Genomic DNA, 24,236 nt, shown 5'->3' with positions numbered 1-24,236 from the left:
TTTGATGAAATCTGAGAGCTGGATCCTCCATAGGCTTCTTCAGGGATTGAAACTTGCCAACCCCGAAAAGTCAATAAAGACATCGTTAAAATAGTCCAAGTGACTACAGTGGCTCAATCTTAAGTTTATCAAGCGACGAGAATACTTTTTGTGCGCAAAAACAAACAAAAATAACTACTTTATTTCAACTATTCATTTCCTTCTCGGTGGGCCTCTAGTCAGTTAACGTACTGTGATTGCGTAGAGCTACGTCACACGTAGGCTCACTATTGGCCGACGCTGGTCATGTGTGTGATGCGTGTGACGTACAACAACAGAAGCTTACGCTGTTAAACTAGTGAACTGACTCGAGGCCCACAGAGAAGGAAATGAATAGTTGAAATAAAGTCGTTATTTTTGGGTTTTTTGCGCACAAAAAGTTTTCTCGTCGCTTGATAAACTTAAGATTGAGTCACAGTAGTCACTTGGACTATTTTAACGATGTCTTTAATGACTTTTCGAGGCCGGCAAGTTCAATCCCTGAAGAAGCCTATGGACTAGTATGGAGAAGTGATCCAGCTCTCAGATTTCATCAAAAATATCATAATTCGTTTTCCAAAGATGAACGAAGGTCTTACGGGGTTGGAACAACATGAGGGCGAGTAAATACTGACAGAATTTTCATTTTTGGGTGAACTATCCCTTTAACCAGTCCATCAGACATTTTAATTATTATAACCAGTTGTCTTTTAATATATATATATATATATATATATATATATAGCTATAATTAATAATATTTTTAAGTTTTCAAACACAGTCCATGTCTCTAATAAAAACTAAACATGTTTACTTCATTTTCTGAAACTAACTCATATACTCAATTGAAACAATTGAATTATGGTCTCATTTTCAAGTTGTGTACTCGTCACTAATTTATAAAGTTTTGATTTTTTTTGCTGTGGCAGTGCTCTGAACCCACTGAAATTGTTTTACTAGTGAAATGCCACATTTGCTGCATGCCAAAAAGTTTCACAAAAGACATTGTGTGATGGGCAACAACATTGGCATTATTGCCTAAGGCAAATGGGCTGGTCCCTAATGAGAATGCATAGCTAGTCTGCCTTAAGCTAACGTGTCTTCTTTCATAACAGTCTTGTCAAACTCGCTCAACTGTGACACCACTCACATTGATTCTTCAAACACCATTTGCACTTTGAATCTTGTGTCCAAGGAGTGTCTGTTACTGGAAAATTTCATCACCGAGAGAACAGTGCATCCTAAACGTAGCATACTGTATGTCAGTCAGAAGAATTTAATGAATGATATTCAGGCAAGGGTGTGGTTGATTTTTTACATTGGAAGTTGACGTCATGTTGATGTGTCAAGACATGTTATACTCCCATCTAAAAGAGTTTTAAACAGCAGTTCTCTAATAATTATTACATCATCATAGCGTTCATTATCTTAACTATTGTAGCCTTCATGACCCATTTCCCCATTTTTTTACCTTTTATGACATAAATTCATTGAGATTACATGAATTACTTATAACTTTAAAACTGTAAAATGTTTTATATTATTTTATATACATATTAATATTAATACATATTAATCCCGTTTAGCATCATAAACCTACATTGCATTGAGGTCGCGTGATTGTTAATTATGTAATATTATATATATATATATATATTATAAATAATTTTACATTATTTTTACATCATATATAGACTACGAAAGCAATCCGGTTTAATACGTTTTCGACTACCTCTGGAAGTGGTTGAAAGTGAACAAGCTCAAAACGTTTTAGACCCCGTTTACACCTGTATTTAGCCTCGTCCACTTGTGATCCGATCGACCAAAATGCATCTTAATCCCAGGTGTAAACAGGGCATGAAATGTTACTCCACTCTTCCAGCAAGGTACTTGCAAGTTCTCAAACACTTCTGAGTGTGCACATACTGTAGTTAAACGGGGTTTAGAAAGGTCTCTCATCCTTCCCTTGGGTCAATTTGACCCGAAACTCATTTTTTTATGTTCGTCAGAGGGATCCAATACCCTATGACTTTTGTCGCACTTGAACCACAAATACTAACAAAAATTGAATGGATTCAATGAGTTTTGTGGTTGAAATTTAAAAAAGTAACAAATCCTTCCCTCGCTGGTCAATTTGACCCCCTTAGGAATGAATGGAATGCGAGGAATGCTTCAGTACACATAGAAAAACCTAAAAATGGTCAGAATTTAAACTAAAAATGCTATGACTTTACCAACAAATTATTTTATAATGTCTAGATGTGTATCTCAATGCATACTGAATATTTATTATATATTGATTAAATCTAGTAATTTAAAGGTAAATATAATAAATTGCATAAAAAATATAAAAAATATTATTAAAATGAAATAAATAACCTTTCTGGACAAAAAAAATAATAATAATAATTTTAGGGCTTCGGGTCATTTTGACCCACGAGGGAAAGATGTGTTACAAAGTGCGAGGGAAGGATGAGGGATAAGTTATTGTAAAAGACTTTAATTTTCTCCCACCTGTAAACCACCTGTTAGCGTCTTGAGGACTGTTCCACAGGTGCATGTGCAATAATTATTCATAGTTCATTGAACAAGCATTGAACATTGAACATTGTTTAAACCCTTTCCAATACAGATTTTCAAAGCTTATTTGGATTTTACATAGTTATCTTTAAAATATAGTATACCGAAAAGGGGACATTTCTTTTTGTTGCTGGGTTTATAAACTATGTACACTATAATGAATCTGTCAGAGGCAGTACATATTTGCTCTGTTCTCTCAAGTGATAATTGACATTTTCATAATCTGCTTTATAAAGCTTTATTTAGTTGTGCACCATCATAGATAAAGCTCCGTAAATCTGTTAGCATCTGTGCTAACACTGTTCAGTCAATGTGTTTGGGCTCATCAGGCAGGGATGTGTACCGGAAAGTGCAGGGTAGAGACAAGCCAATCCCCTCCACCATTATCAGCATCACAGGTATCCATTTTCCTCTCCTGTTCATCCCTTTCTCTTCCTTTTAATTCATTCTTCATTGTGTCACTAATATAAATGTGTGATCTCATATTGTGTATGCATGTTTGAGCCAAAACCCTGGTTGATAAAGCGATTGTGAGGATAAAAACAGTTCTTCAACTGTCTCATTCCCTCATTGGTGAAACTTGAAAGAGCTACTTTACAGGTTTGGAATAAAGTGGTTAAATAAATGCATTTAATCACATAAGTGTTTTGAATCAATGCCAATATACTGATTGACTTTAATGGAATTGTCTTATTGTGTTACCATTTCACACAAAAAGGACATTTCTGACATCATTTACTTACCCTCATGTCGTTCCAAACCCATAAAACTTTGGTTTATATTCGAAACACAAATTAAGATGTTTATAATGAAACCTGAGAGGTTTATGTCCCTCCTAATCTAGACGATCTGAAAAGTTCATAGAGGCATAGTAAAATTAATCCAGATGAACTTGAATTTAATGAATTTAATTTAATTTAATGAATTTAAATTTAATTTAAAGTCTTGTAAAGAGATACAATTGCTTTATATGATGAACAGATTTAATTTAGGGTGAGGGTGAGTTTATTTACCTTAATGTGTAAGTTTAGTAAAAGACGACAGAATTTTCATTTTTGAGTAAACTATCCCTTTAAAAGGAATAGTTTAACCAAAAATAAAAAACAAATGTCGTCTTAATGCATTTCCAGCCTTTTTTTTTTAATCCTAGCTATGCTTAACTGATTTCATGAAAGACTCACCGTCTTGTTTTGTTCTTTTCCATCACATTTCCTGTACCACTTTTTGCTCTGTCTATCTCTCTCAGAGGACGGGGAAGAGGACGCCCTGACTAAAAAAGAGAAGGATGAGAGGCGCGTTGCTGAGATGGGACGCCCGACACTGGGTGAACATGTAAAACTTGAAGTAATCATTGAGGAGTCCTATGAGTTTAAGGTAAATCTGTCTTGAAAAAATACATTCAGACACCCATAAATGTTCAGACACTCACACATTTACTATAAGGTCAAGTGATGACATTTTGAGTATGAGTGAGGGTTTAGAAGCCCTTAAAGGTGAATAAGAGGATGAGCGAGCATTTGGACATGAGTGATGGTATCCTGAAGTAGCCCCAGCTGGAGACCATTCAACCTTTAATTGCTCTTCAGATACAGAAGACATGGGGAGAGCTATTACTGTAACCTTTCAGAGGGCCTGTCGCTTTATACATGTTAACAGTGTCCATTTTCCATCTCTAATTCACCTCTCCAGTTCTCTCCTGTGTGCGTCAGAGGGTTTATTCGTTTTCATCCTGTCCGTGAGATTAATTTGCTTTGACTCAAAGGAAAATGATTTCCTTGTATCCTTGAGATTTGATTGAATCGCACAAAATTATGTTCTGCTGGTTTGATACTGACTATAACCTTCATAATTGAACGGCGATGCTTCCCTGACAAATCGGTTTCGCTGTGCTGTAATGGATAAGGTTTTTGTGTTCAAGCTGGCAGGTTTTTCGCTGGTTGCACTACAGGAATCACTTTATTGGAAATCTTTTTCTTAATCTGAGAAATCTGCTGAATTATTGAATGAGGGATTTTTTTTAATGCCCTTTAAGCTGTTACTTAGTTTGTGATATCTTAAAAACATATCTGAAAGGAATAACCACAAATGAAAATTCTGTCATCATTTACTCAACCTCATGTCATTATAAAGCAATATGATGTTCTTTCTTCTGTGAAACACAAAAGGAGATGTTAGGAAGAATGTTCACGCTGCTCTTTTCCAGAAAATTTAAGTGAATGAGGGAGACGTTGCCGAGCACCAAAAATAATACAAAAGCAGCGCTATAAAAATCTAATAAAAGTAGTTCATATGACTAATGCAGTGTATATTTCAGGTCTTTTACCACTTTTAGGATACTTTTATGAACTTTTTGGAGTCCCTGATCTATGGAAGCTTGTAAAACACAGAATAAAACATTTTAAAAGATAATACGATTTTTTTATCTCACAATTGCGACTTTATATCATGCAATTCTGACTTTATATCCCACAATTGCGTGTTATAAAGTCAGAATTGCGAGATATAAACATGCAATTATGTGAAAAAAATCAAAATTGCGAGTTTATTTCTCACAAATGCGAGTTTATACCACAATTTTGACTTTATAACACACAATTGTGACTATAACACGCAATTCTGACTTTATAACTCGCAGTTGCGACTTTATAATTGCAACTCACAATTTTCAGAATTGTGAGATGTAAAACCTCGACATTGTGAGAAAAAAAAGAGTCAGAACTGTGAAATAAAAAGTCGCAATTACCTTTTTTATTTTTTATTCTGTGGCGGACACAAGTTTCCATACTGATCTGCTTTCTTTTTATGCAATAAAAAGCAGTGATGTCATTCTTTTAAGTTTCTGCTTTTGCATTTCATGGAGGAAAGAAAGTCATACAGGTTTGGGACATGAGGGTGATGGACTTTTCAATTAGGAGCAAATTAACTTGTAACACTTTACAATCTTTTGTTTACATCAGTTAATGTATTAACTGAAATTAAGCAGCAAAGAGAAATAAATGTTTTACATTATGGTAATATATATGGGAATTTATTAATAAACAATTGTTTGTTTGTTCATGTTAGTTCACAGCTACTTAATAAAACATTAATAAAAACAAATACAACTTTTAATTGTCTAAATGTATTGGTAAATGTCGAAATTAACATCAACTAAGATTAATACATTTTTTAATTGTTAGTTCATGTTAACTAATGTTAATAAATGAGACATTGTTGTCAACTGTAACCATTAAACCTTTTAAGTATTGTTATCCTAGTTGTAATGATTTTAACCCACCTTCCAGAACACAGTCGACAAACTCATAAAGAAAACCAACTTGGCCCTTTTGATTGGAACCAACAGTTGGAGAGACCAGTTTGTAGAAGCCATCACTGTCAGCTCAGGTAGGTCACTGAGAAAATGCTGCCATTAAGTCTTTAAAAACAACCTTTAAACAGTCCCCTGCAGACCTGACTTGATGGATTTGTCAGAATGCTAGAAAACAAGGTTATTTTGTTGCTTCATCTCTGAAAGGCTTGTCCTAATCGCCGCTCAATGACTGCGCTAACTTTGCAACATATCTTTAATTAGGGCACTATTGCAATTTAAAATGTGTTGGAGCTGAATGCTTGTCTGTAGCCAGAGAGAAATGCATGTGAGTGTTTCATCAATTAAACACACTCCAGAGTGTCAATCATTGTGGTGTCTGAGTCTGAGGTAGAAGATATCATAATTTGCTTTCTCATCCTGGGCAGACAGCTCTCAGTATTAAGTTGGCGTTACCAAGAACCAGTTTTGCATCTTAATTTTTTCATTTAGTGGCAAATAATGTCTCAATCAATTGTGTCTGTCTTCATAATCTTTTAACTGTAATCTTAGCAAGCTCTCATATTTTTTAAACCCAGTGGTTAAAATCAAGACTTATCTTTTTTTTTCATCTTATTTTGTTTGGAAATATATCACATTATGAAAGTAAAATGTGATGTGAATGTGCATTGTAGATATTTTTGTGACATCCACAAATTTGGATAAAAATAAAATTTCATACTCTTAGATTGCGAAAAGATATAGAGGGTGATTCTGTATTGTGAATTTCATTGGCATTGTTTCACACATCATTCAATGGTTAGTCAACTGTTCAACATTAGTTCCAGCACAAAAAATCTAATTATTTTTAAATATTTTAATTTATAATTCAGTATTTACATTCTAACTTTAATAAGTATTATCATTTAATATTACAGATTTTTGACACCATATAAAATATTTTTTGTTAACAAATGTTAAGTTTAGGTGTGTGTTTTTTAGAGCAACTCTGTCTTCAACAGGGAAAAAGACATCAATGTGTTTCTCATGGGTTTGTTTTACCCAGAATTCTTCTACCATCAGTCAAGCTTATTGTGAGCATGACCAAACACAAGCCAGCGCCAGTCTCTCTAAAATGTCAAGGCCTTTTGCTTTCACCCTCCGTCCGCACAGTTTTTGAAGTGTCTTTCGTCATGTAGCACAGCGTATTAATAAGGAAAGCAAATCTCTGGGACTCTGTCTTTTGCCACACACGCACATGCAGTCAGACGCATACAAAAACACTCATTCTGACAGGCTTGACTGAAGCTGACAGAGCTAGTTAGTGCGGCCTGAGCCATGAGGAAAGAGAGAGGGAGGGAGATCATAATCTAAATTCCTGGGGAATATTTCTCATAATTAGACATTAGGCGGTTTATAGAGGGCTGCACTGCAGTGCTCCAGTTGTGAATCAAAATGAACTTTCTTTGTCATGATGACACTGTATTATGTAAAAGAATCATTGATATTTTTTCTCATTGAAGACAGAGTTGCTCATATGCCTAAATTCTTGCAAACTAAACTTAAAATTTTTACAATATTAAATGTTAAAAAAAATTAAAACCAATTATAATATTAATAGTACATATCACATTTATGATGCAAAAAAGCTATAATAGTAATAATCTGAAATATTAAAAAACTGAAAATAAATGTAAAATAATAAATAATTGTCTTAAAATTCTCAAAAATTCTATGTATTTTTTAAATGATAAAAATGCATTTTTTTATAAATGTAAATATTGAAAAATACATTTATATATGTAAAATAAATGTAAATATTGGATTACAAATTTAAATTATTTTAAAGAACAATTATTGTTTTTTGTTTATTTAATAATTAATTAAAATGATCATCATGTGATGTGCCTAACATTGCCTTTTACATTCACAATATAGCACTGTCTCTTATTATTCCTAGCTTTATTGTTCAAACGCTGACACAGGGAAGACAAGTTATTTTGATTTAAGACTATGAGGGCACACTATAAAAGAAAAAAAGAATGTGCACACTGCACATATACTGTAAATCAGTAATAAATACTGCAATATTCCATAAAAAAATAAGAATTGTCCATTTTGATTTCATGGTGAATTTAAGATATTTAGGCGGGATATTTGGCTTAACACAGATAGTATTGAACTTCCGGTCTTCTGCGCTTCATTTGCCTTCTCTGATTTAAGAGATTTGATTGGTTCTGGCTATTTTGTGTTACAGCGATATGCTTATCACACACTGATGTTCCCTAGAGGAAGAGGACAGCCTGTCTCTTCACAGGAAACAAACAAACCAATCCATAATTTAAATCTCCTCTCCTTTTTCTTGTCCTAAGGGGCAGATGATGATGAAGAATGTGGAGAAGAAAAGATGCCATCTTGCTTCGACTACGTCATGCACTTCTTGACTGTGTTCTGGAAGGTTCTGTTTGCGTTCGTGCCGCCCACTGATTACTGGAACGGCTGGGCGTGTTTCATCGTGTCCATCATCATGATTGGTGTCCTCACCGCATTCATTGGAGACATTGCATCCCATTTCGGATGCACTATTGGCCTGAAAGACTCTGTAACTGCGGTTGTGTTTGTGGCGCTGGGAACCTCTGTACCAGGTACTGCAGATTTTCTCTTTGAAAACATGTCACATTTCACTCCAAAATCAAATGAATTATAAGACTAATTTACAACTAAGCACATTTCCCCCCAAATGTTATCTATCTATCTATCTACAATATCTATCGTATGTCTGTCTGTACTGTGTGTATATATGTATATCATTTATTTTAATTCAAATAAAAATATTACGAAAATAATTGACAGATGCAAGAAAAATTTTCAATAAAAAGTAAAAAATAAGAATTAATAAACATTTTTTTTTAAATGTATTAAAAACAAATAGGAAGAAAATAGCAACACAAACAGTTACCTGGCATCGCAGTTTCCACAAAAATATTAAGCAGAACAACTATTTTCAACATTAATAATAAGAAATGTTACTTGAGCACCCATTCAACATATTAGAATGATTTCTGAAGGATCATGTGACACTGAAAATTCAGCATTACCATCACAGGAATAAATTCAATTTTAAAATATATTAAAATAGAAAAGAGTTGTTTTAAATTGCAAGTTTTTACTTTTTAATCAAATAAATTCATCCTTTGTACGCATTAGAGACTTCTTTCAAAAACCTAAAAGAAAAAAATATTTTGAATGGTAATGTATATTTAAATCAGCATAATTTAATGGTAACAAAAAGTACTTCAAAATAATAATTATTCAAATAATCCTTTTTTATAGTAATAAATGATATATCATGCGATTAGACATCCATTCGATCATTACACATTTTTCCACTTTTTATTACAATGAGAATTTGGAAGGAAATGTGCTTAAATGTCTTGAAAATATTAATGGTCCTAAAAATCAGCTTAACTTCCTTTACACAAACTCTGATTTCTTATTTCCTCATTTGCATTTCCAGGCAAAATATGAACTGGACATTTTCTTTACAAGTTTCATAAGATTTCACCCATTTATTGACAGAGCTGTTTTTGCAGCTTGACAATATTTAATCCTTTCTCTCTTTCTCTCACCACCTCTTCAAAGACACATTCGCCAGTAAAGTGGCAGCCACCCAGGATCAGTACGCTGACGCCTCCATCGGCAATGTGACAGGCAGCAATGCTGTGAACGTCTTTCTGGGCATCGGAGTGGCCTGGTCCATCGCTGCTGTATACCACCAGGCAAAGGGCGAGTACTTCCGCGTGGAGCCCGGCACGCTGGCGTTCTCCGTCACCCTTTTCACCATCTTTGCCTTCATCTGTGTCGCCGTCCTCATGTACCGCCGCAGGCCCGAGATCGGGGGGGAACTTGGTGGCCCGCGGACTCCCAAAATCCTGACCACAACGCTGTTTTTCAGTCTCTGGCTGATGTACATCATCTTGTCCTCCATGGAGGCCTATTGCATCATCAAGGGTTTCTAAATCAGGCACAAGATGATGCCGCACACAGGATTCCGTCATTAAAATCCTCGTAAAAACAGGAAGAAAGTGTTCAAAAAAGGGGTTCAAAGCATCCGCGGAGGATTTCAGGTGTTTTATTGTGCTTTGTGTTATCCACTGTATGTTTTGTATGTGTTTGAATACACGTGTGTTTCTGCTGTCGAGATTATTCTAGTCTTCAAAGAAGAAAGGACGGACTAAAGGGGCTTTCTAAAGCTTTTTAAAAATGTACATCGCTTTTTTTTGTTTTGTTTTTTTAACAAAGTTGTAAAGATTTTTAGGACAAATATAGTATGGAAATGTAATTGATTTGGTTGACTGGTTAAGCTTTGAGGCCCTTTCACACCAATAAAGATAACTATAGTAGTGTCTACACCAGCGGACTGCAGTTTCTATTTATTAAACCAATCTTCATTGTATTAACTAAAAATAATTATTTCAATGAACTCATTTTTTTTAGGCAGCCAGGTAACTTACTTTTTTTAAGTTAAACCAACAATCATTTTTACAGTGTGGGAAAAAATTGTTGTGAAAGCGATTCCAACCATATTGTTTCTCTGTGCCGTTATCGTTATAGTTGTGGTGTGGGCTCTGCTATTCTTTTACATTTATAATTATAACTATATTTGTATCATTATTGTTACAGTTATCATCCTTGGAGTGAATGGGCCTTTAGACTGAAATCTGTATATGACAATAGCAGATTCAATTTGATTCAAATGATGTCTAAAATTCCAATGGCACCTAAGATGTCATTTGGCAAAATGGTACAAAAATGAATGACCTTTGAGTAACAATTTGTTACTCTGGATCCAGTGATCACGCAAACACTGTCATTTTAAATCTCATTCATATACTTGAAACATTTTGCAGTTCAATAAGCAGGAATCATTGTGTACACGAACTCAATATCTGTGGTTAAAGATGAAAATAGTGCATATCTGCAATGAACATTTTTTTGACCTACAAACGGGTGTTTTAAACAACAAACGATGTCAAGACACTTTTTTCCCCTTAGGATTTCAATGCATAAAAGTGTGGATTTGTGAGTATTATAAGCTTTTGACTTGATTTTATTTGAGATTTACATAATTCAGTGTGTTAAATGTTTTCAAGTAACCTAAAATAGATTTAGAAAAAAAAAACATTGTGCCACCTTCCAGCCTGGTTACATGGGGCAGTGTCTCTCAGCTCAACTCCAAAGACTTTCATATAGGAGCTAGTTACTGAGGAGGACAGTTGAAAATAATATTAAATGTATTGCAATATTTTGTGTGTCCGAGCTTGTATATTATGGGTTTTTTTTCATGCACTCTGAGACGTTTCCATACGTTCCTAGTGCAGGTATTGGTAGTTTTAGTACACATAATTAAAATCAAATCTAATTGTCTGAGTCAAAAAGATTGAGAGAAAATACTTTGACTTTTTACAAAAGCAAGTTCAGAATCTGTTTTAATTATTTTTAATACTATTAATGAGGAATGCATGTTATCTCTCCTGTTTTTTGTGACTTCTCCCTTTATGAAGAAAAGACTGTAGGCTATTGTAAAATACACAGTACAACACATGTATGATAGAAAGTCAACTGAGACACTGGGAATATGAACTTATTGTATATAGTCTTTAAATAGAAAATTCAGGATAAATTACTATTTTTACCCATTTGAGGACACGAGTGCACTGGTAAAAGCTTATTTTTGTCCACTTTTTGTTTTGTTTTGGTCAGGCCATATCACTGCGCGCGCGCACGCACACACACACACACGGGTGATGGCACTATCTACTCCAGCACTTTTCACTCGACCCCTATTGAGGCTCATTTACAGTACATTTCTCTGATATGTTGAAGTAGTTTTCCCTCGCTTGTGCGAGTGCTCGATACCTGTAAGTTTCATTTCGATTAATGTCATCAGTATGATAATACAATCTTTTTATTTGGAACATTGTTTATGGTTTCAACAATTTGAGTTTTGTCCTTTTTGTTTTTGTGGCATACTTGACAGAAGGGTAATGCCTAATATGATACCACCCTCTTCCCCACCACAACTAAATAAAACTTACCTCAGAGTTTAGACAAAGGTGTATATTGATGATAATATGGCGCCCTCTTGTGGCAAAATAATTGAAAGTTATATTCTGCAAAAAACAAATCCAGCACACTGTAAAAAAAAAAAATGTGGCTGCCTTAAATTTTTAAACTTGGATTTTTAAGTGATTTCAACTTAAATTACATTAAACGGGCTTTAAAAAGTTGAAAATGCTTAACTTATTTTAATGAGTTAAAGCAGTGTAAAAACATTTTGTCATAACTTAATTTTTTACAGTGCATATCCATTTTTTTATAATGAAAATTATTCTTTACCAATGCTTCATTTTCATTAACAGGGCTGCCACACCTTTTGACCATTCAAGTTCCATTGATGGTGATACTGGGATTTAAAATAAATAGAGATTTTTTTAGTCACAAAGAGCATTTAGTACATTTTATACATGTAGCCCAATAATTTAGAGCTGAGCATAACTAGAACAATTTGCATGCATATAGAGCTTTGGTTTTAAGATATATTTTCTTCTTTCAAATTACAGGCCTGACAATTACAATTATAAACTTCCCTGATATTTTCAGGTCAGTGTTGTTCATTAAAATAAAGCTGAAATAAAATAAATTTTATTTATTTTATTTACACTTAATTTTATTCATAATATATCAACAAATTTACTACACTAAACATTTTTAGCTTCGGTTTTGCTCATTATAAACTGCTTTTCTTGAATAATACATCATAGCTATTTGAGGTGAAATTAATAGCATTGTTTATTATTTCTGCAGGTGGCCTATAATCTTCTTTAAAAAGAGAAAGCAGAAAACATGCTGGCACTGCTTAAAAGGAGTCACCATTTGTCTGAAAAAAAAATAGCATGTATAACAAGCCGAAATACTGCTGAAGTTCACACGAAACAGTTTGGTTTCTTTAGACCTTTATTTCATCATTATAATATTTTATTTATGATACACTTTCAGAAACACAGTAGAAGTTTTGAGGCAAACAGTACAGTTTCAGGGATATGTTACTGTTTTTGGCTCAGTTTGGAAAACAACATCCTGCAGTTAATATAATCCTTGTCGCTTCATATTAGCGTTGCTTCGTAGAAGTGAAGGATTTGTATTTTCAACAATGACGTGATGTCATGAGAGGCCTTTCATGAGCGAGGCTGGTATTTGAGAGCATCCACTTTAAGCATGCTGCCATATTATGATTGCTTTCAAGTTCAGAATCTTCAGAGACATTTCATCCAATCACGAAATTGCATATCCACATCTTAGATCTCAAGACTTCTTGCGTCTCTTTGATTTTTTCAATATTTTTGAATATCGGCCACCAGCTGTTACCCAAAGGTGATATAGGCTATATGCAATCATGCCTTTATACATTTGTCTGATGTGATGACATCGGTGACATGAAGCGTCCTGTTCATCCCTGATTGAATTCTTTAGCTGTTTTGTTTTTATTTGAAATGTCAGCTTTAGTTTTTTTTAACCTATGGTTAGTCGACTTGTATCCATTTGCACGTGGTTGGGAAACCAAAACATATGCTTTAATCACATAATAAAAAAAGAATACTGACCATGATCAGAGAAATCATTTGAATTTCAGATGGTTTGCATAAAAAAAATTGTGGCTCAGATCCTAAGTGTCACCTGATCCAGAGAATGACTGCATCACAACAACCCAAAAACATACACACACCCATTTCAAATCAGAGGTTTTGTTCATTATATTCACACATACTGTATATTTGTGTGTATTTTCTTCTTTTTTTTTGTGTGTGAGATTTGTAAGCAAAATATGTAGAAGACACACAGGAAATCCAACAGTCTTGTCTTTTGTTCTGTATAACATCAACACATCTCAAAAGAGCAGGGATCAGAAATCTACAAGACATTCAAAACTGCTCCATACAGCATGAAGTCCCACTTGAATCTGTTATCCTAAAGCGCCAAGTGCTGATTAATGTTTTGCCGAGTCCTCCAGGCCACAGGGGGCGCTCATACAGATGACTCCCTTGCCGTTTTGGAGCGAAGAGCCTTTGTGCGACTCAAGAAGGGATAAGTTGTGCAGATACAGCCTGACGCCACTGTTAGGCCCAGACTGACCCATGCACAGAAGATGGACCATCCGTACCCGTGGTCTACGTCACCGGGCAGACCGTAGATGAAAGGAGGGTTCCTGGATAGGTCGTATGAGACACTGGCTGCGTAGGTGCACAGTGAGATTGTGCAAAAGATTCCTGTGGGAAAGAAGAACCTTTGAGTTTACTGATCCAACACATGAGAAGAAAAAAAACATCTGAACTGTTCATCTCATGTGAAATAAAAAGAGTGAAAGAGAGGAATTGTAATTGGAGGAATTTTCATTTATTTATGTAATGCAGTGATAGCCCAGTGAGGGTTGTTTGTTTTAGTGATTTTTCTAATCAATCAGTTAACAATTTCTTATTTTATTAAAAAATGATCATTGGTTTTAGTTGATAGATTAAAGGTATCTTAAGGTAGATAGATTAAACGCAAAGTATGGAGTGTGGATTTTTTCCTGTATGTTTTTGAACAAATCAGTAGATTTAAATGAATAATTCCTGAATAAATCAGCATTTCTGAACGAATCGTTTGAGTGAACGATTCATTGACTGCGTCCGATATTGCATACTGTAGTACTATCGTACTACATTTGGTTTGAAACTTAAATGCCGTATGAATATGGGTAGTATGAAGGAAATTTGTAGGTAGTACTATATCCGCCATATTGTCACTGTCACATGAACTACCAGCATTGTGTCGCTTCACTGCCATCTCAGCTGAAGTAGTAGGTTATCCGGGTACTTTTAACCTACTGTTTTTCGAATACTATAAATTAGGGAATACTACTCTTTTGTTTTTGTTTTTTTGTTTTTTTAATACTAGTATTAGTATGGAAGTAGGCATACTGTATTTAGACACAGCTAATTTTGAATTTTAGACACAATCTTTTTTGAGTCTGTTTTTCCAAAAAATGTTTGTTGTTGGCTTTTTTTGCCTTTACAGGATACAGGAAGCAATGGGAGGAGAGAAGGGAACAGGATCAGGAAAGGACCTCGAGCTGGGACCGCTGCACTGTATGTCAGATGTCCACAAGGCTATGGCCCCATTTCTGAAGGAATCAGTTGAATTAATGATTTGACTTGCTCGTAAAGATAGGAACTGCATCCAAATATGCATATCCCTTACTATATGGCAGGCGGGGAAAAAAAAGTGTGCATCTCATGAGGCCACAGAAGACAAGTTGTGAATGGCAGTGAAGCGACGCAACTGACGCTTTAGGTCACATGACAATGACAACATGACGAATGTATTATGTCCAGACTTTATTCATACTACGCACATTCATACAATAAAGAATGTTGTGAATCTGAAATTGCATAGGCCTACTGTCTAGTATTATTAAAAAAGAATGTTCTATATATTATGAATATAGGTAGAATGACGCTGCATCCAAAACTGAATACTTCCCAGTTGGGAAATTATATAGTACGTATAAAACAAAACGCCAAAAGTGTAGTTTGTCCGAACACATAGTATTCGAAAAACAGTAGGCGAAAAGTCCCTGAATAACCTCCTACTTACGGCCAGGGCTGGACTGGCCATCGGGCATACCGGGCATCGGCCCGACGTGCTTTTTGGGCCGATACAGATCTTTCTTTAAAAAAAATATAAAAACATTTTTTTTGTCTAAACAGCCCTTAATACTCGTACATCGGCGGCCCATTCGTTTAGATTTGCTTAATTGGCCTTTCTGGGATCTTTGTGCCGGTGTAATGCATTGGACAGAAAAAATCAGCGTAGTTTTTTTTTTTTAACAGACCAGCCCATGAAATACGTAGATCAGCGGCCCATTGGTTCTTTTCTTGATTGGCACTCGGTTGGTCCAATCACATCTTTAAACTCCTCCCTCTTTGGGCTATGAGCGCGCGTGCAGTGTCAGTGTGTATCTGTCAAAATAGTCAGAGATGGAGAAGAAACGCAAGGAATGTGCAGAGAAATAGCGTGAAAAAAAGAAACGGGCCCTTCAAGTGTCTGATGAGGATATTGAGGAGGATCAGGAGAGAATGAGTGAGTGTAGAGAACTGTGGTAAGCAGAACTAGGCAACTTTCAGAACACTGAGGCGATGATTGAGGAACCCATCACCCAGTTACGCATTATTTACACATCGGCATAGTTGATGATTACGCATTTTACTAGAATTGTAATGAGTCGCGTTTGTAAACCATGTTTTCCGCCAAAATAAAAGATCACGTGTTTATCTCTTTCAAGCATGGAAATTATGGAAATCCCCCGAACCCCCCTAAAGGGACAGAAGTCCACCCACCACAGATTTACCAAAAATCCTTTGTCAAACACTGGTATTGCTATGCCAAGTCAGCTTATAGCTTGTTTTAGGATTCATCATTGTGGAGTAGTTTGATTGTATTTTACAATTAGTAGTTATTTCATCTATTAACTCTTACTCATTCCTACTCACTCATTAGGCTACATGGCATTAGTGGTTTTAATAGGAGTTGGTATTCAGGGGTGTGAAAAGATCGGTTGTGTTTATGATTATATGTAGTGGGCCAGTCTGGGCCAAAATGCCCGGACCGATTTTTAGTCCCAGTCCAGCCCTGCTTGCGGCGAGATATTGAAGTGCACATTCATGGACACTTTACTACCCTGTGAGGCCGCGGGAGGGGGTTTATGAATGGAAGTTAAGCGACGCAACTGACGCTGGTTGTTCACGTGACAGTAAAAACATGGCGGATGTAGTACGTCCAAATTTCATCAGTATTACCCATATTCATACTATATATTATTGAGGCGAACAGGACGGCCGAGGGACGTGAGAGAACGGCGCGAGGCCGTAGGTGCGATTACTGATGAGCAGAACCTGTGAGGCACACCGGTCAGGCATCTCTCACGGAGGAGCGGAAGCATAAAGGAGGAGCGACGACGTTGATGATCGAGAGAGGAACAGGCCTGTGTTTTAGTTGTGTTTTGGTTTTTGTATTTGTATTTTATTTTAGCCAGCAGTCGTCCGCGAGGGAGGAGCAGGGAGCGGGGGACTCACGGCCATGGACGCTCGAGTCGGTGCACTGGAGTGAGTTGCCGGTGGGACAGTCGAGCTCGCTGCCGGCCGCCTGGGAGTTGGAGGGGCGGCTGCCGTCCGGGAGGGAGCAGGGGAGTCGCCGCCGCTCGCCGTGGGCCGGAGCCTGCTGCCGTCCACCAAGAAAAGGGGAGGAGCAGGGAGCTGGGGACTCCTACCGTCTGCCCTAGAGCCCAAGGAGCCGTCGCCGTCCACCGGGCGGCGGAGGATCGTCGAGCCGTCCACCTAGGGCTACCCAGCGTCACCGCCAGACACCGCGGAGGAGATCGCCCAGCTGGTGGGGGACCCAGATGGCAGCGCGTTGTGGGAACCGGACCAAAATTTTTTTTTCTCTCTCCCCTCTCTCGATCTGTTGCTCCTCATGCTTCCGTCTCCGATTCCCTCGGCTTGTCGGTCCATACCCCCCAGCGATCGCCACCGCCGCGGGGGGGGGGGGGGGGGGGGGTGTAGGCACAGGCTCGTGGGTACCCTTCAGCCTGTGAGGGGCGATGGGGGTATGTGGCGAACAGAACGGCCGAGGGACGTGAGAGAACGGCGCGAGGCCGGTGGTGCGATTGCTGATGAGCAGCACCTGTGAGGCACACCGGTCTCGCATCTCTCACGGAGGAGCGGACGCATAAAGGAGGAGCGACGACGTTGATGATCGAGAGAGGAACAGGCCTGTGTTTTAGTTGTGTTTTGTTTTTGTATTTGTATTTTATTTTAGCCAGCAGAGGGGCCGCGAGGGGTTGCTGGCAGTTGTGTTTATTTTCAGTAGCCAGCAGTCGTCCGCGAGGGGCTGCTGGCGGTATTTTGGTTTGTTTGTTTTATTTTAAATAAAGTTTATTTTGATTGTTCGCCGCTTCCCGCCTCCGTCTTCCCTGAACATTGCTACAATTATAGAGCTTAAATTCAAATGTATTACCTACTAAGACAGTATTCAATTTCGGACGCAGTGCATTATCCCCCATGTTGTTACTGTCACGTGACCAGCGTCAGTTGCGTCGCTTCACTGCCATTCATCCTCATCCTGCTAAATCCTCTCCTGTGGCATCATGGGATTGTAAAGTGTTCATTGAATGTGTCTCAAAGTAATTACTTATTCAAGACAGTATGCCTGTTTTGGATGCAGCAAGACACTTACTGAATTCCTGAAAAGGTTTTGTACAAATCAGTTGAAATTCACTCACAAAAACATTCATTTACAGCCACCTACTGGTGTAATGATATAAGACCTGCGGAAAGAGTCACTGAAAAATCCTCACTTTTAATACATATAATATATATGTAAACATAATATATATAATTCTTGTCTTGCTCACACACACACACACACACACACACACACACGCATATATATATATATATATATATATAGCAACAAGTCAAGGGAAATAAGACAGAAGGAGAGACGTGGGAGAATGAACAAGGTAGAAAACAACTTGGAAAGGAAAGAGAACCACCTACGAGAAAGCGTGCGACTTGGCAAAACGAGTAACAAGTAGCCAAGGAAAAAGAGGAGAAAGTTAGATAAGTCTGAATAAGCAAAATTGTGTACCTGCCATGAGGAACAGGAGTCCAGACACATGCTGGGTGAGGCTTTCCTCCCAGAAAAATCCCACGGCGGCCACAATGCTTCCACACAGCATTACGGCAGCAGCCATGCCCAAGAACCCTGCCGTGATGCGCCGCAGATCTGAACACCACAGAAAAACACACTGTTTCCATGACTACCACCCACTACCACTCAGCCAACAACTCACACTATATAGCTATATGGGTAACACCTTATTATTAGGAACTTTCACTGAGCTGTGTGGGTTCCATGCAAAGTTTTGGAGCTGCTGATCAATGCAGATATTGATTCAGTAAGTTTAATTTGGAGGGTATATCACATTAAATCACATTATAAAATCTGATTGGGACTCATGCATGGAGGAAGAAAAGCTTAATTAGGAGGCATTTTAACGAGGGCTGTAATTAAGGCTTGCAAGCTCCCTTGAGACTTGCCACGTTACAACATCACAAGAGCTAATAAAATTCCTACCAACAGAAAATTACATTTGACCAAGTTTGTGTACACAAAACAGTACCGTGGGGCACATAATCTTATCATGGAGATGGAAGAAAAGGTTATGATTGCATATTAATGACAGGAAATGCAATAACCGCATTAGCACAAAACACATGAGCGTATATTCTTATTGTGGAAAGGAACAATAGCATCCAATGGCATGTCTATCTTATAATTTAAGGGCTCGACACTTTTTAATAATAGCCAGTACCTTTAGTTAAAGTCACACTTGTAAACGCCTATTTGCTATTGCTAACTGACGACATTTTAGAGAGCATTTGATTAGTTGAGAGCTTTTAATTGGTTTTTGGGCAGTTTTTCCAGAAGAGAAAGACTTGTACATTTAAATAAATACACCAAAGTTTCATGTTTTACGGGGGAAAAAAGAAAACTTAATCACTTTTAGAAGAAAAGGTTCTATATATTCTGTCAGGCGTTTCAGAATCGTTCTTATCATGGGATCATTTTACGCGGATTAAGTTTTAATTAATCCATTTTGATTATTTTTTATTTTGATTACATTTTATGAATTAAAAATACTTTATCAATAGAAGAAAAAAAAAGAACCCGTTAAACATGAAAGTATTATGTAATAATTTAAGAAATTTTTCCTTAGGCCTTAGGCTAACCTTTTTGGCATAAATGTTGATGTTTTGGGGGTTTTCTTTTTAGTTAAGAACCCCATTTGAACTTTTTTTTCGAGTGTAGGAAGCACATATTTTAGATAATGTTAACATAAGTATTTATGATAGGCCTGTTTTTATTTTCCACTCCATAAATATCAATCAATGAAAATTAAATGCATTGATTATATTGAGTTTAATAATCTGTTATATTTTGTAAAAAGTGATTAGTTGACTTAACTTAAAAAAGTGATGAAACCTGTTGCCTTAAGTAATTGAAAAAAATAATTTATGTGGAATTGAACTTAATCTTTTTCAATTTCGCATTAAGTTTATTACCGAATAATTTTAAGGCAATGGGTTTCCTCACTTTTTTAAGTTAAGTCAACTGATCACTTTTTACAGTGAAATAATATGTTAATTTCCTGTCAAATAAATTGTTTATATTTTTTTACTTGTTAAAATCCAGTTTCTCAGTATGGTCCTTCAGTTCAGTACAGCTTCATATATACAATGTGCATTGACAATAAGCACGATATAAATAAATCTAACTGAATTTAGTAAAGAATCATATTCAAATCATTGCCAGATCAAATACTTCCATGGCAGGCGTCCTTCCCATCATCCTTTTTTACATAGTATTTTTACATAGTATTGCACTGCACAGTTTTCACTATGCAAAGCACACTTAACTTCAGCTTGCATGCACTGCTTCACATTCAACGCAAATAAAGAGCTACACAAGGCAGTGAGGAAGCTTTGTGAGACTTACGTAAGAGGTGCCACTCGTCCTGCTGTATGGTCCTTGTCAGGTTGAGAGGGATGTTCCTGAGTCTAATGGGTTGGGAGAAATGGTACTTGACAGATGTGCATCGTTCTGCAATACCTGCACAAGAATCACACACTTGTTTAGGACAAATTCTGCCCTTCAGATATAGCTTTGTAAAGGTCTTACCAATGAAATCTTCTGATATGTGATACTGGTTGTTCATAAGAAACACCTCCTTGCTTCATCTTAAAATCCTTGCAGTGCACTAATCTCTGCTACTTTATTGGTTTTGTTTCCTCCCCGACAGAGTGACCTTCTGTCATTATTTCCGCCTTGGTTCACACCATACCCCACAGATTTGGCAGGCGTTGTGAGCTGAGTAAAGACTGCAGTAGTCATTCAGCGAGCCAGAGATGCATAGTAAAGTAAAAAGACACTGTCTGGGTTACGGTCAGCTACATGACACTTGAAAAATGAATTCAGTCTGGCTAGTTCCGATCAGTTTCTTAACGTGTGGGTGAAATTGAAATGAGCCTTCTCTGAACTGACTACATTTAATTCAGAGCCAAGCCAGTGAGAAACCTTGAAAAAAGGCTAGATGCACTTCTGTATTCACTAATGAATTCATCTCTGTAGGTTTTCTCACAGTTGCAGCCATGTACTTATATGAATACTAACTATCTTTAGTATTCTTTACCTTTGCCAATCGTGATTACTGCCTAAGGTTTTTTAAATGTCAGAGATTTCTTTTAGAGATTGCTCTCAAAAACAGCACTTTCTAATAAAACATTTTGATATTAAACACACACACACATAGTATATATAAATACAATATATTTTTATAGAATAAAGATTTTTTATATTGTATATTTGATGTATATTTGTAAAGATGTATATTTGTGCTTATATTTGTGTAAGTATATATATATATATATATATATATATATACTTTTTTAACATTATAGGCCTATAAATATTTTTACATTTAGAAAATGCTGATCTGTAAATATCTGGGTTGTAATACTAGTCATGAAATGGAATAATAATTATTTTATAATAAAGTGTACTCCTACTGATACATATAAATATCACTAATGTCAAACATCAAGTCACAAATGAGGAGCAGAATAAAGTGAATTTTGATCTTCCGGTTGGCATTGTGATCTGATGAGTAGCTCTTTGAAGTACCTTTCTTTTTTGATGGGCTGATTCGGGGACTCACAGTAATAGACTGTGGCACAAATCAAAGCCTGGGTGCTGAAGGTCAAGTGATCTGTGGCTTTGGGCTTGATTTGAATGCAAGGTGGCACACAGCTTCCGCTTTTAATCTTGACATGATCAGATCTCTGTAATCTGAATTGACTATGAATCATCATCACTCATTTCCTATGCTTTTTTTCACCTTGAGACTTTCATCTCTTTCAATGGAAACTTTTGCGAAACAGCTAGCTTTGTTGGCAATTTAATAAAGTTTTGTTCTGTTGAGATCTATCATGGATGAAATTGATTTGCAGAAAGTGCCTTTGCAGTAAAATAAACAGGTCAAGAGAGAGAGACAAAAATTGTCAGGCACTAGTGTCAGCAAAAAGTCCATTAAGCTTAAGTTTGGATAAGTGTCAGAACAAAAAGGATTAAATCGATATTTCTTCCAGGAACCGAGTAAGCGGCCATATTCATCCACACTCACCTACGTTTTTGACGCAACACACCATGCAGACCATCATCATCATCATTATCATTCACAAATACAAAGGCTGCACACTCAAAAGCGTCTATCACACAACCTGAACTACCGATGGTAGGCTAATGGCAAGAAATTAACAATTCAATCACTTAATAGGCTATTAACCATTTCCCCCCAGAAAGAAATAGGCTTTTTGCAATGCTGATATAGCCTAATTTCGTTTACCAAACACTTTTTTCTATTCACTCTTTTTTTCTCTTTAGAGCCGGCATAATTCGGCAATGCGATCGTAACATTTTTTAAAAAGAAAAAACTTTAATTTATGAATGCACTACTTGTCAAAATAAGGTTCAGATAGTGCATCTTTAAATGCATGTTATCACATAGCTAGGCTACGTTAAATAACCAGTCAGAAGCTGACTGAACTGATTTTTACCCTGTCACGATTCTTGAGTAGGCCTAGCCTAACAATTTCGGATTAAAGCTAATAGCGTGTTCGTATTCGCTGAAAAGAACCAGCTCATAGGAATCATTTGTTCGGTAATCTGACTTCAGTGGTCGCGCTGTCTGTTTCATACTCTGAAAAGAAACGGCTCATTAGAATTATTCGTTCAGGAATCCAACTACACTAGTGCCGGTGTATGTCTTGATTCAACTAAAAGGAACCGACTCATAAGAGTCATGCGTTCGAGAATCGTATAGCCCTAGTCGCGCGTGTTTGTTCGCGCTCTAGATTCAATGCAGAAAACACTGTCAGGCTATTGTAGCTGTAGAAAGAATACAGATTTGAGAACCCTAACAGAACTGAACTTCATCAAATTTGTTCGTTTCTGGTAGGATAGCTATAAAAAAAAACAGAACCGGTTCTCAGCCAGAACTAAGCAAACATTTTGTGCTTTGTGGATTATTATTATTTGTTTTGTTTATGTTTAATTGAACTTTCAACCCAGGTCTTACCCTTAAAAATGAGTTTGTCAATATCCCCGTCCATTCCCTGGAAGTAGCATTTCCTCCAAAGTCCAAAGTAGGTGGAGAAGAGCGGGCGCCCGCACTCCGTCTCCAAAATGCCCATGCCCAAAATCGCCCTCCAGTTCTCCAACAGTTCCTCCTCTCGACTCCCTACATGGATGGGCTTCATGGGAGCCAGGTTGCGCTTCGCATTCCCACTGTCCACCAAAGGCAGGTGATAGATGGGCATCTCCCTGTTCTTCTGATCGTTGGACTCCGAGCCGTACTGGTCGCAGTTCTCCTTGTGTCTCCTGGTGTCGGTTTCGTACCAGTGGTCGGTAAAGATCGCCGTGATCAGCAGCATGAGCGCGAGCAGGCTCATGGACAAGCTGATCGCCGTTACAAGAGCCCGTTTCTCCATGTCTCCGACATCCGCGCAACTCACTCAGTCATCTCTCACATGAAGCGTACTTTCCACGCTTTATTCCGGGACAATGCGCCGATTTAAGCAGCGATCTGTCATCACAGGTGAATGAGCGGAATGTGTCTGCGCGTGCGGTACTGTGGGCATCTGAATGGGATGCGCGATGGCCGTACGTGTGTGTTTACCTGCACTCCGTTCGGCGTTTGTGCATCTTCTTTTATCCGCAGTAGCCGCTTGTCTTACTTTCCTTTTTCCTGAAAAGGATGATGTGTCCACGTAGACCAGATTTCATAGTGCAACTGAACGCGCGTGTGGGAATGTCAAGGTTGTCGCGCGCCTACTGTGCCAACAATAGCTATGGGTGTGTCAAGGGTACAGGCGAGGCGGTTTCCTACAAGCGCGCGACTTAACTGTTATGATGATGATGATGGTGATGATGATGATGATGATGATGATGGTGACTACAGTTTGATCAGGCAAACATCAATGCAGCAGAAGACCGTTATGCAAAGGGAAAAAAAATAAGAACTTGATTAGACTGCAAAATATCCTTAATAAATGTTTTCCAGTATGTTCTAGTAACAAACAAAGGTAGCTATTTTATGTTCTATATGTCTGGTATGATACAAAATTATCAATCT

The 24,236-nt window shown here is 37.1% G+C and overlaps 2 protein-coding genes across 10 annotated transcripts in view; one reads left to right on the top strand and one right to left on the bottom strand.

Annotated features, from left to right (window-relative positions):
- The window catches only part of slc8a1a (solute carrier family 8 member 1a), a 50,932-nt gene extending 39,063 nt beyond the window's left edge, over nucleotides 1-11,869 (top strand). For all 8 annotated transcript variants that reach the window (XM_077203719.1, XM_077203717.1, XM_077203716.1 and 5 more), the window contains 5 exons: nucleotides 2,928-2,996; nucleotides 3,845-3,972; nucleotides 5,883-5,982; nucleotides 8,257-8,529; nucleotides 9,527-11,869. In XM_077203719.1, coding sequence (XP_077059834.1) covers nucleotides 2,928-2,996; nucleotides 3,845-3,972; nucleotides 5,883-5,982; nucleotides 8,257-8,529; nucleotides 9,527-9,903 — 947 coding nt within the window. In that variant the 3' untranslated portion in view covers nucleotides 9,904-11,869. The remainder of the gene's footprint in view (nucleotides 1-2,927; nucleotides 2,997-3,844; nucleotides 3,973-5,882; nucleotides 5,983-8,256; nucleotides 8,530-9,526) is intronic.
- Nucleotides 11,870-12,883: 1,014 nt separating this feature from the next.
- tmem178a (transmembrane protein 178a) lies at nucleotides 12,884-24,007 on the bottom strand. 2 transcript variants are annotated; one of them, XM_077203746.1, is made up of 4 exons: nucleotides 23,181-24,007; nucleotides 20,543-20,656; nucleotides 18,632-18,769; nucleotides 12,884-14,211 (listed from the first exon to the last, which is right to left on the bottom strand). In XM_077203746.1, exons 1-4 carry the CDS (start codon nucleotides 23,590-23,592, stop codon nucleotides 13,970-13,972), a joined length of 906 nt encoding a protein of 301 aa, XP_077059861.1. In that variant the 5' UTR covers nucleotides 23,593-24,007; the 3' UTR covers nucleotides 12,884-13,969. The 2 variants fall into 2 exon arrangements, with proteins under 2 accessions (XP_077059861.1, XP_077059862.1); XM_077203747.1 differs by lacking the exon at nucleotides 23,181-24,007 and adding an exon at nucleotides 22,227-22,336.
- Between the last annotated feature and the right edge of the window lie 229 nt (nucleotides 24,008-24,236).

The sequence above is a fragment of the Siphateles boraxobius genome, unplaced genomic scaffold, assembly GCF_051911475.1.
Source record: "Siphateles boraxobius isolate OS27281-9 unplaced genomic scaffold, OSU_SipBor_1 5, whole genome shotgun sequence".
In the NCBI taxonomy this organism is placed as follows: Eukaryota; Metazoa; Chordata; class Actinopteri; order Cypriniformes; family Leuciscidae; genus Siphateles; species Siphateles boraxobius.
This window is presented reverse-complemented; position numbering and strand designations above follow the sequence as displayed.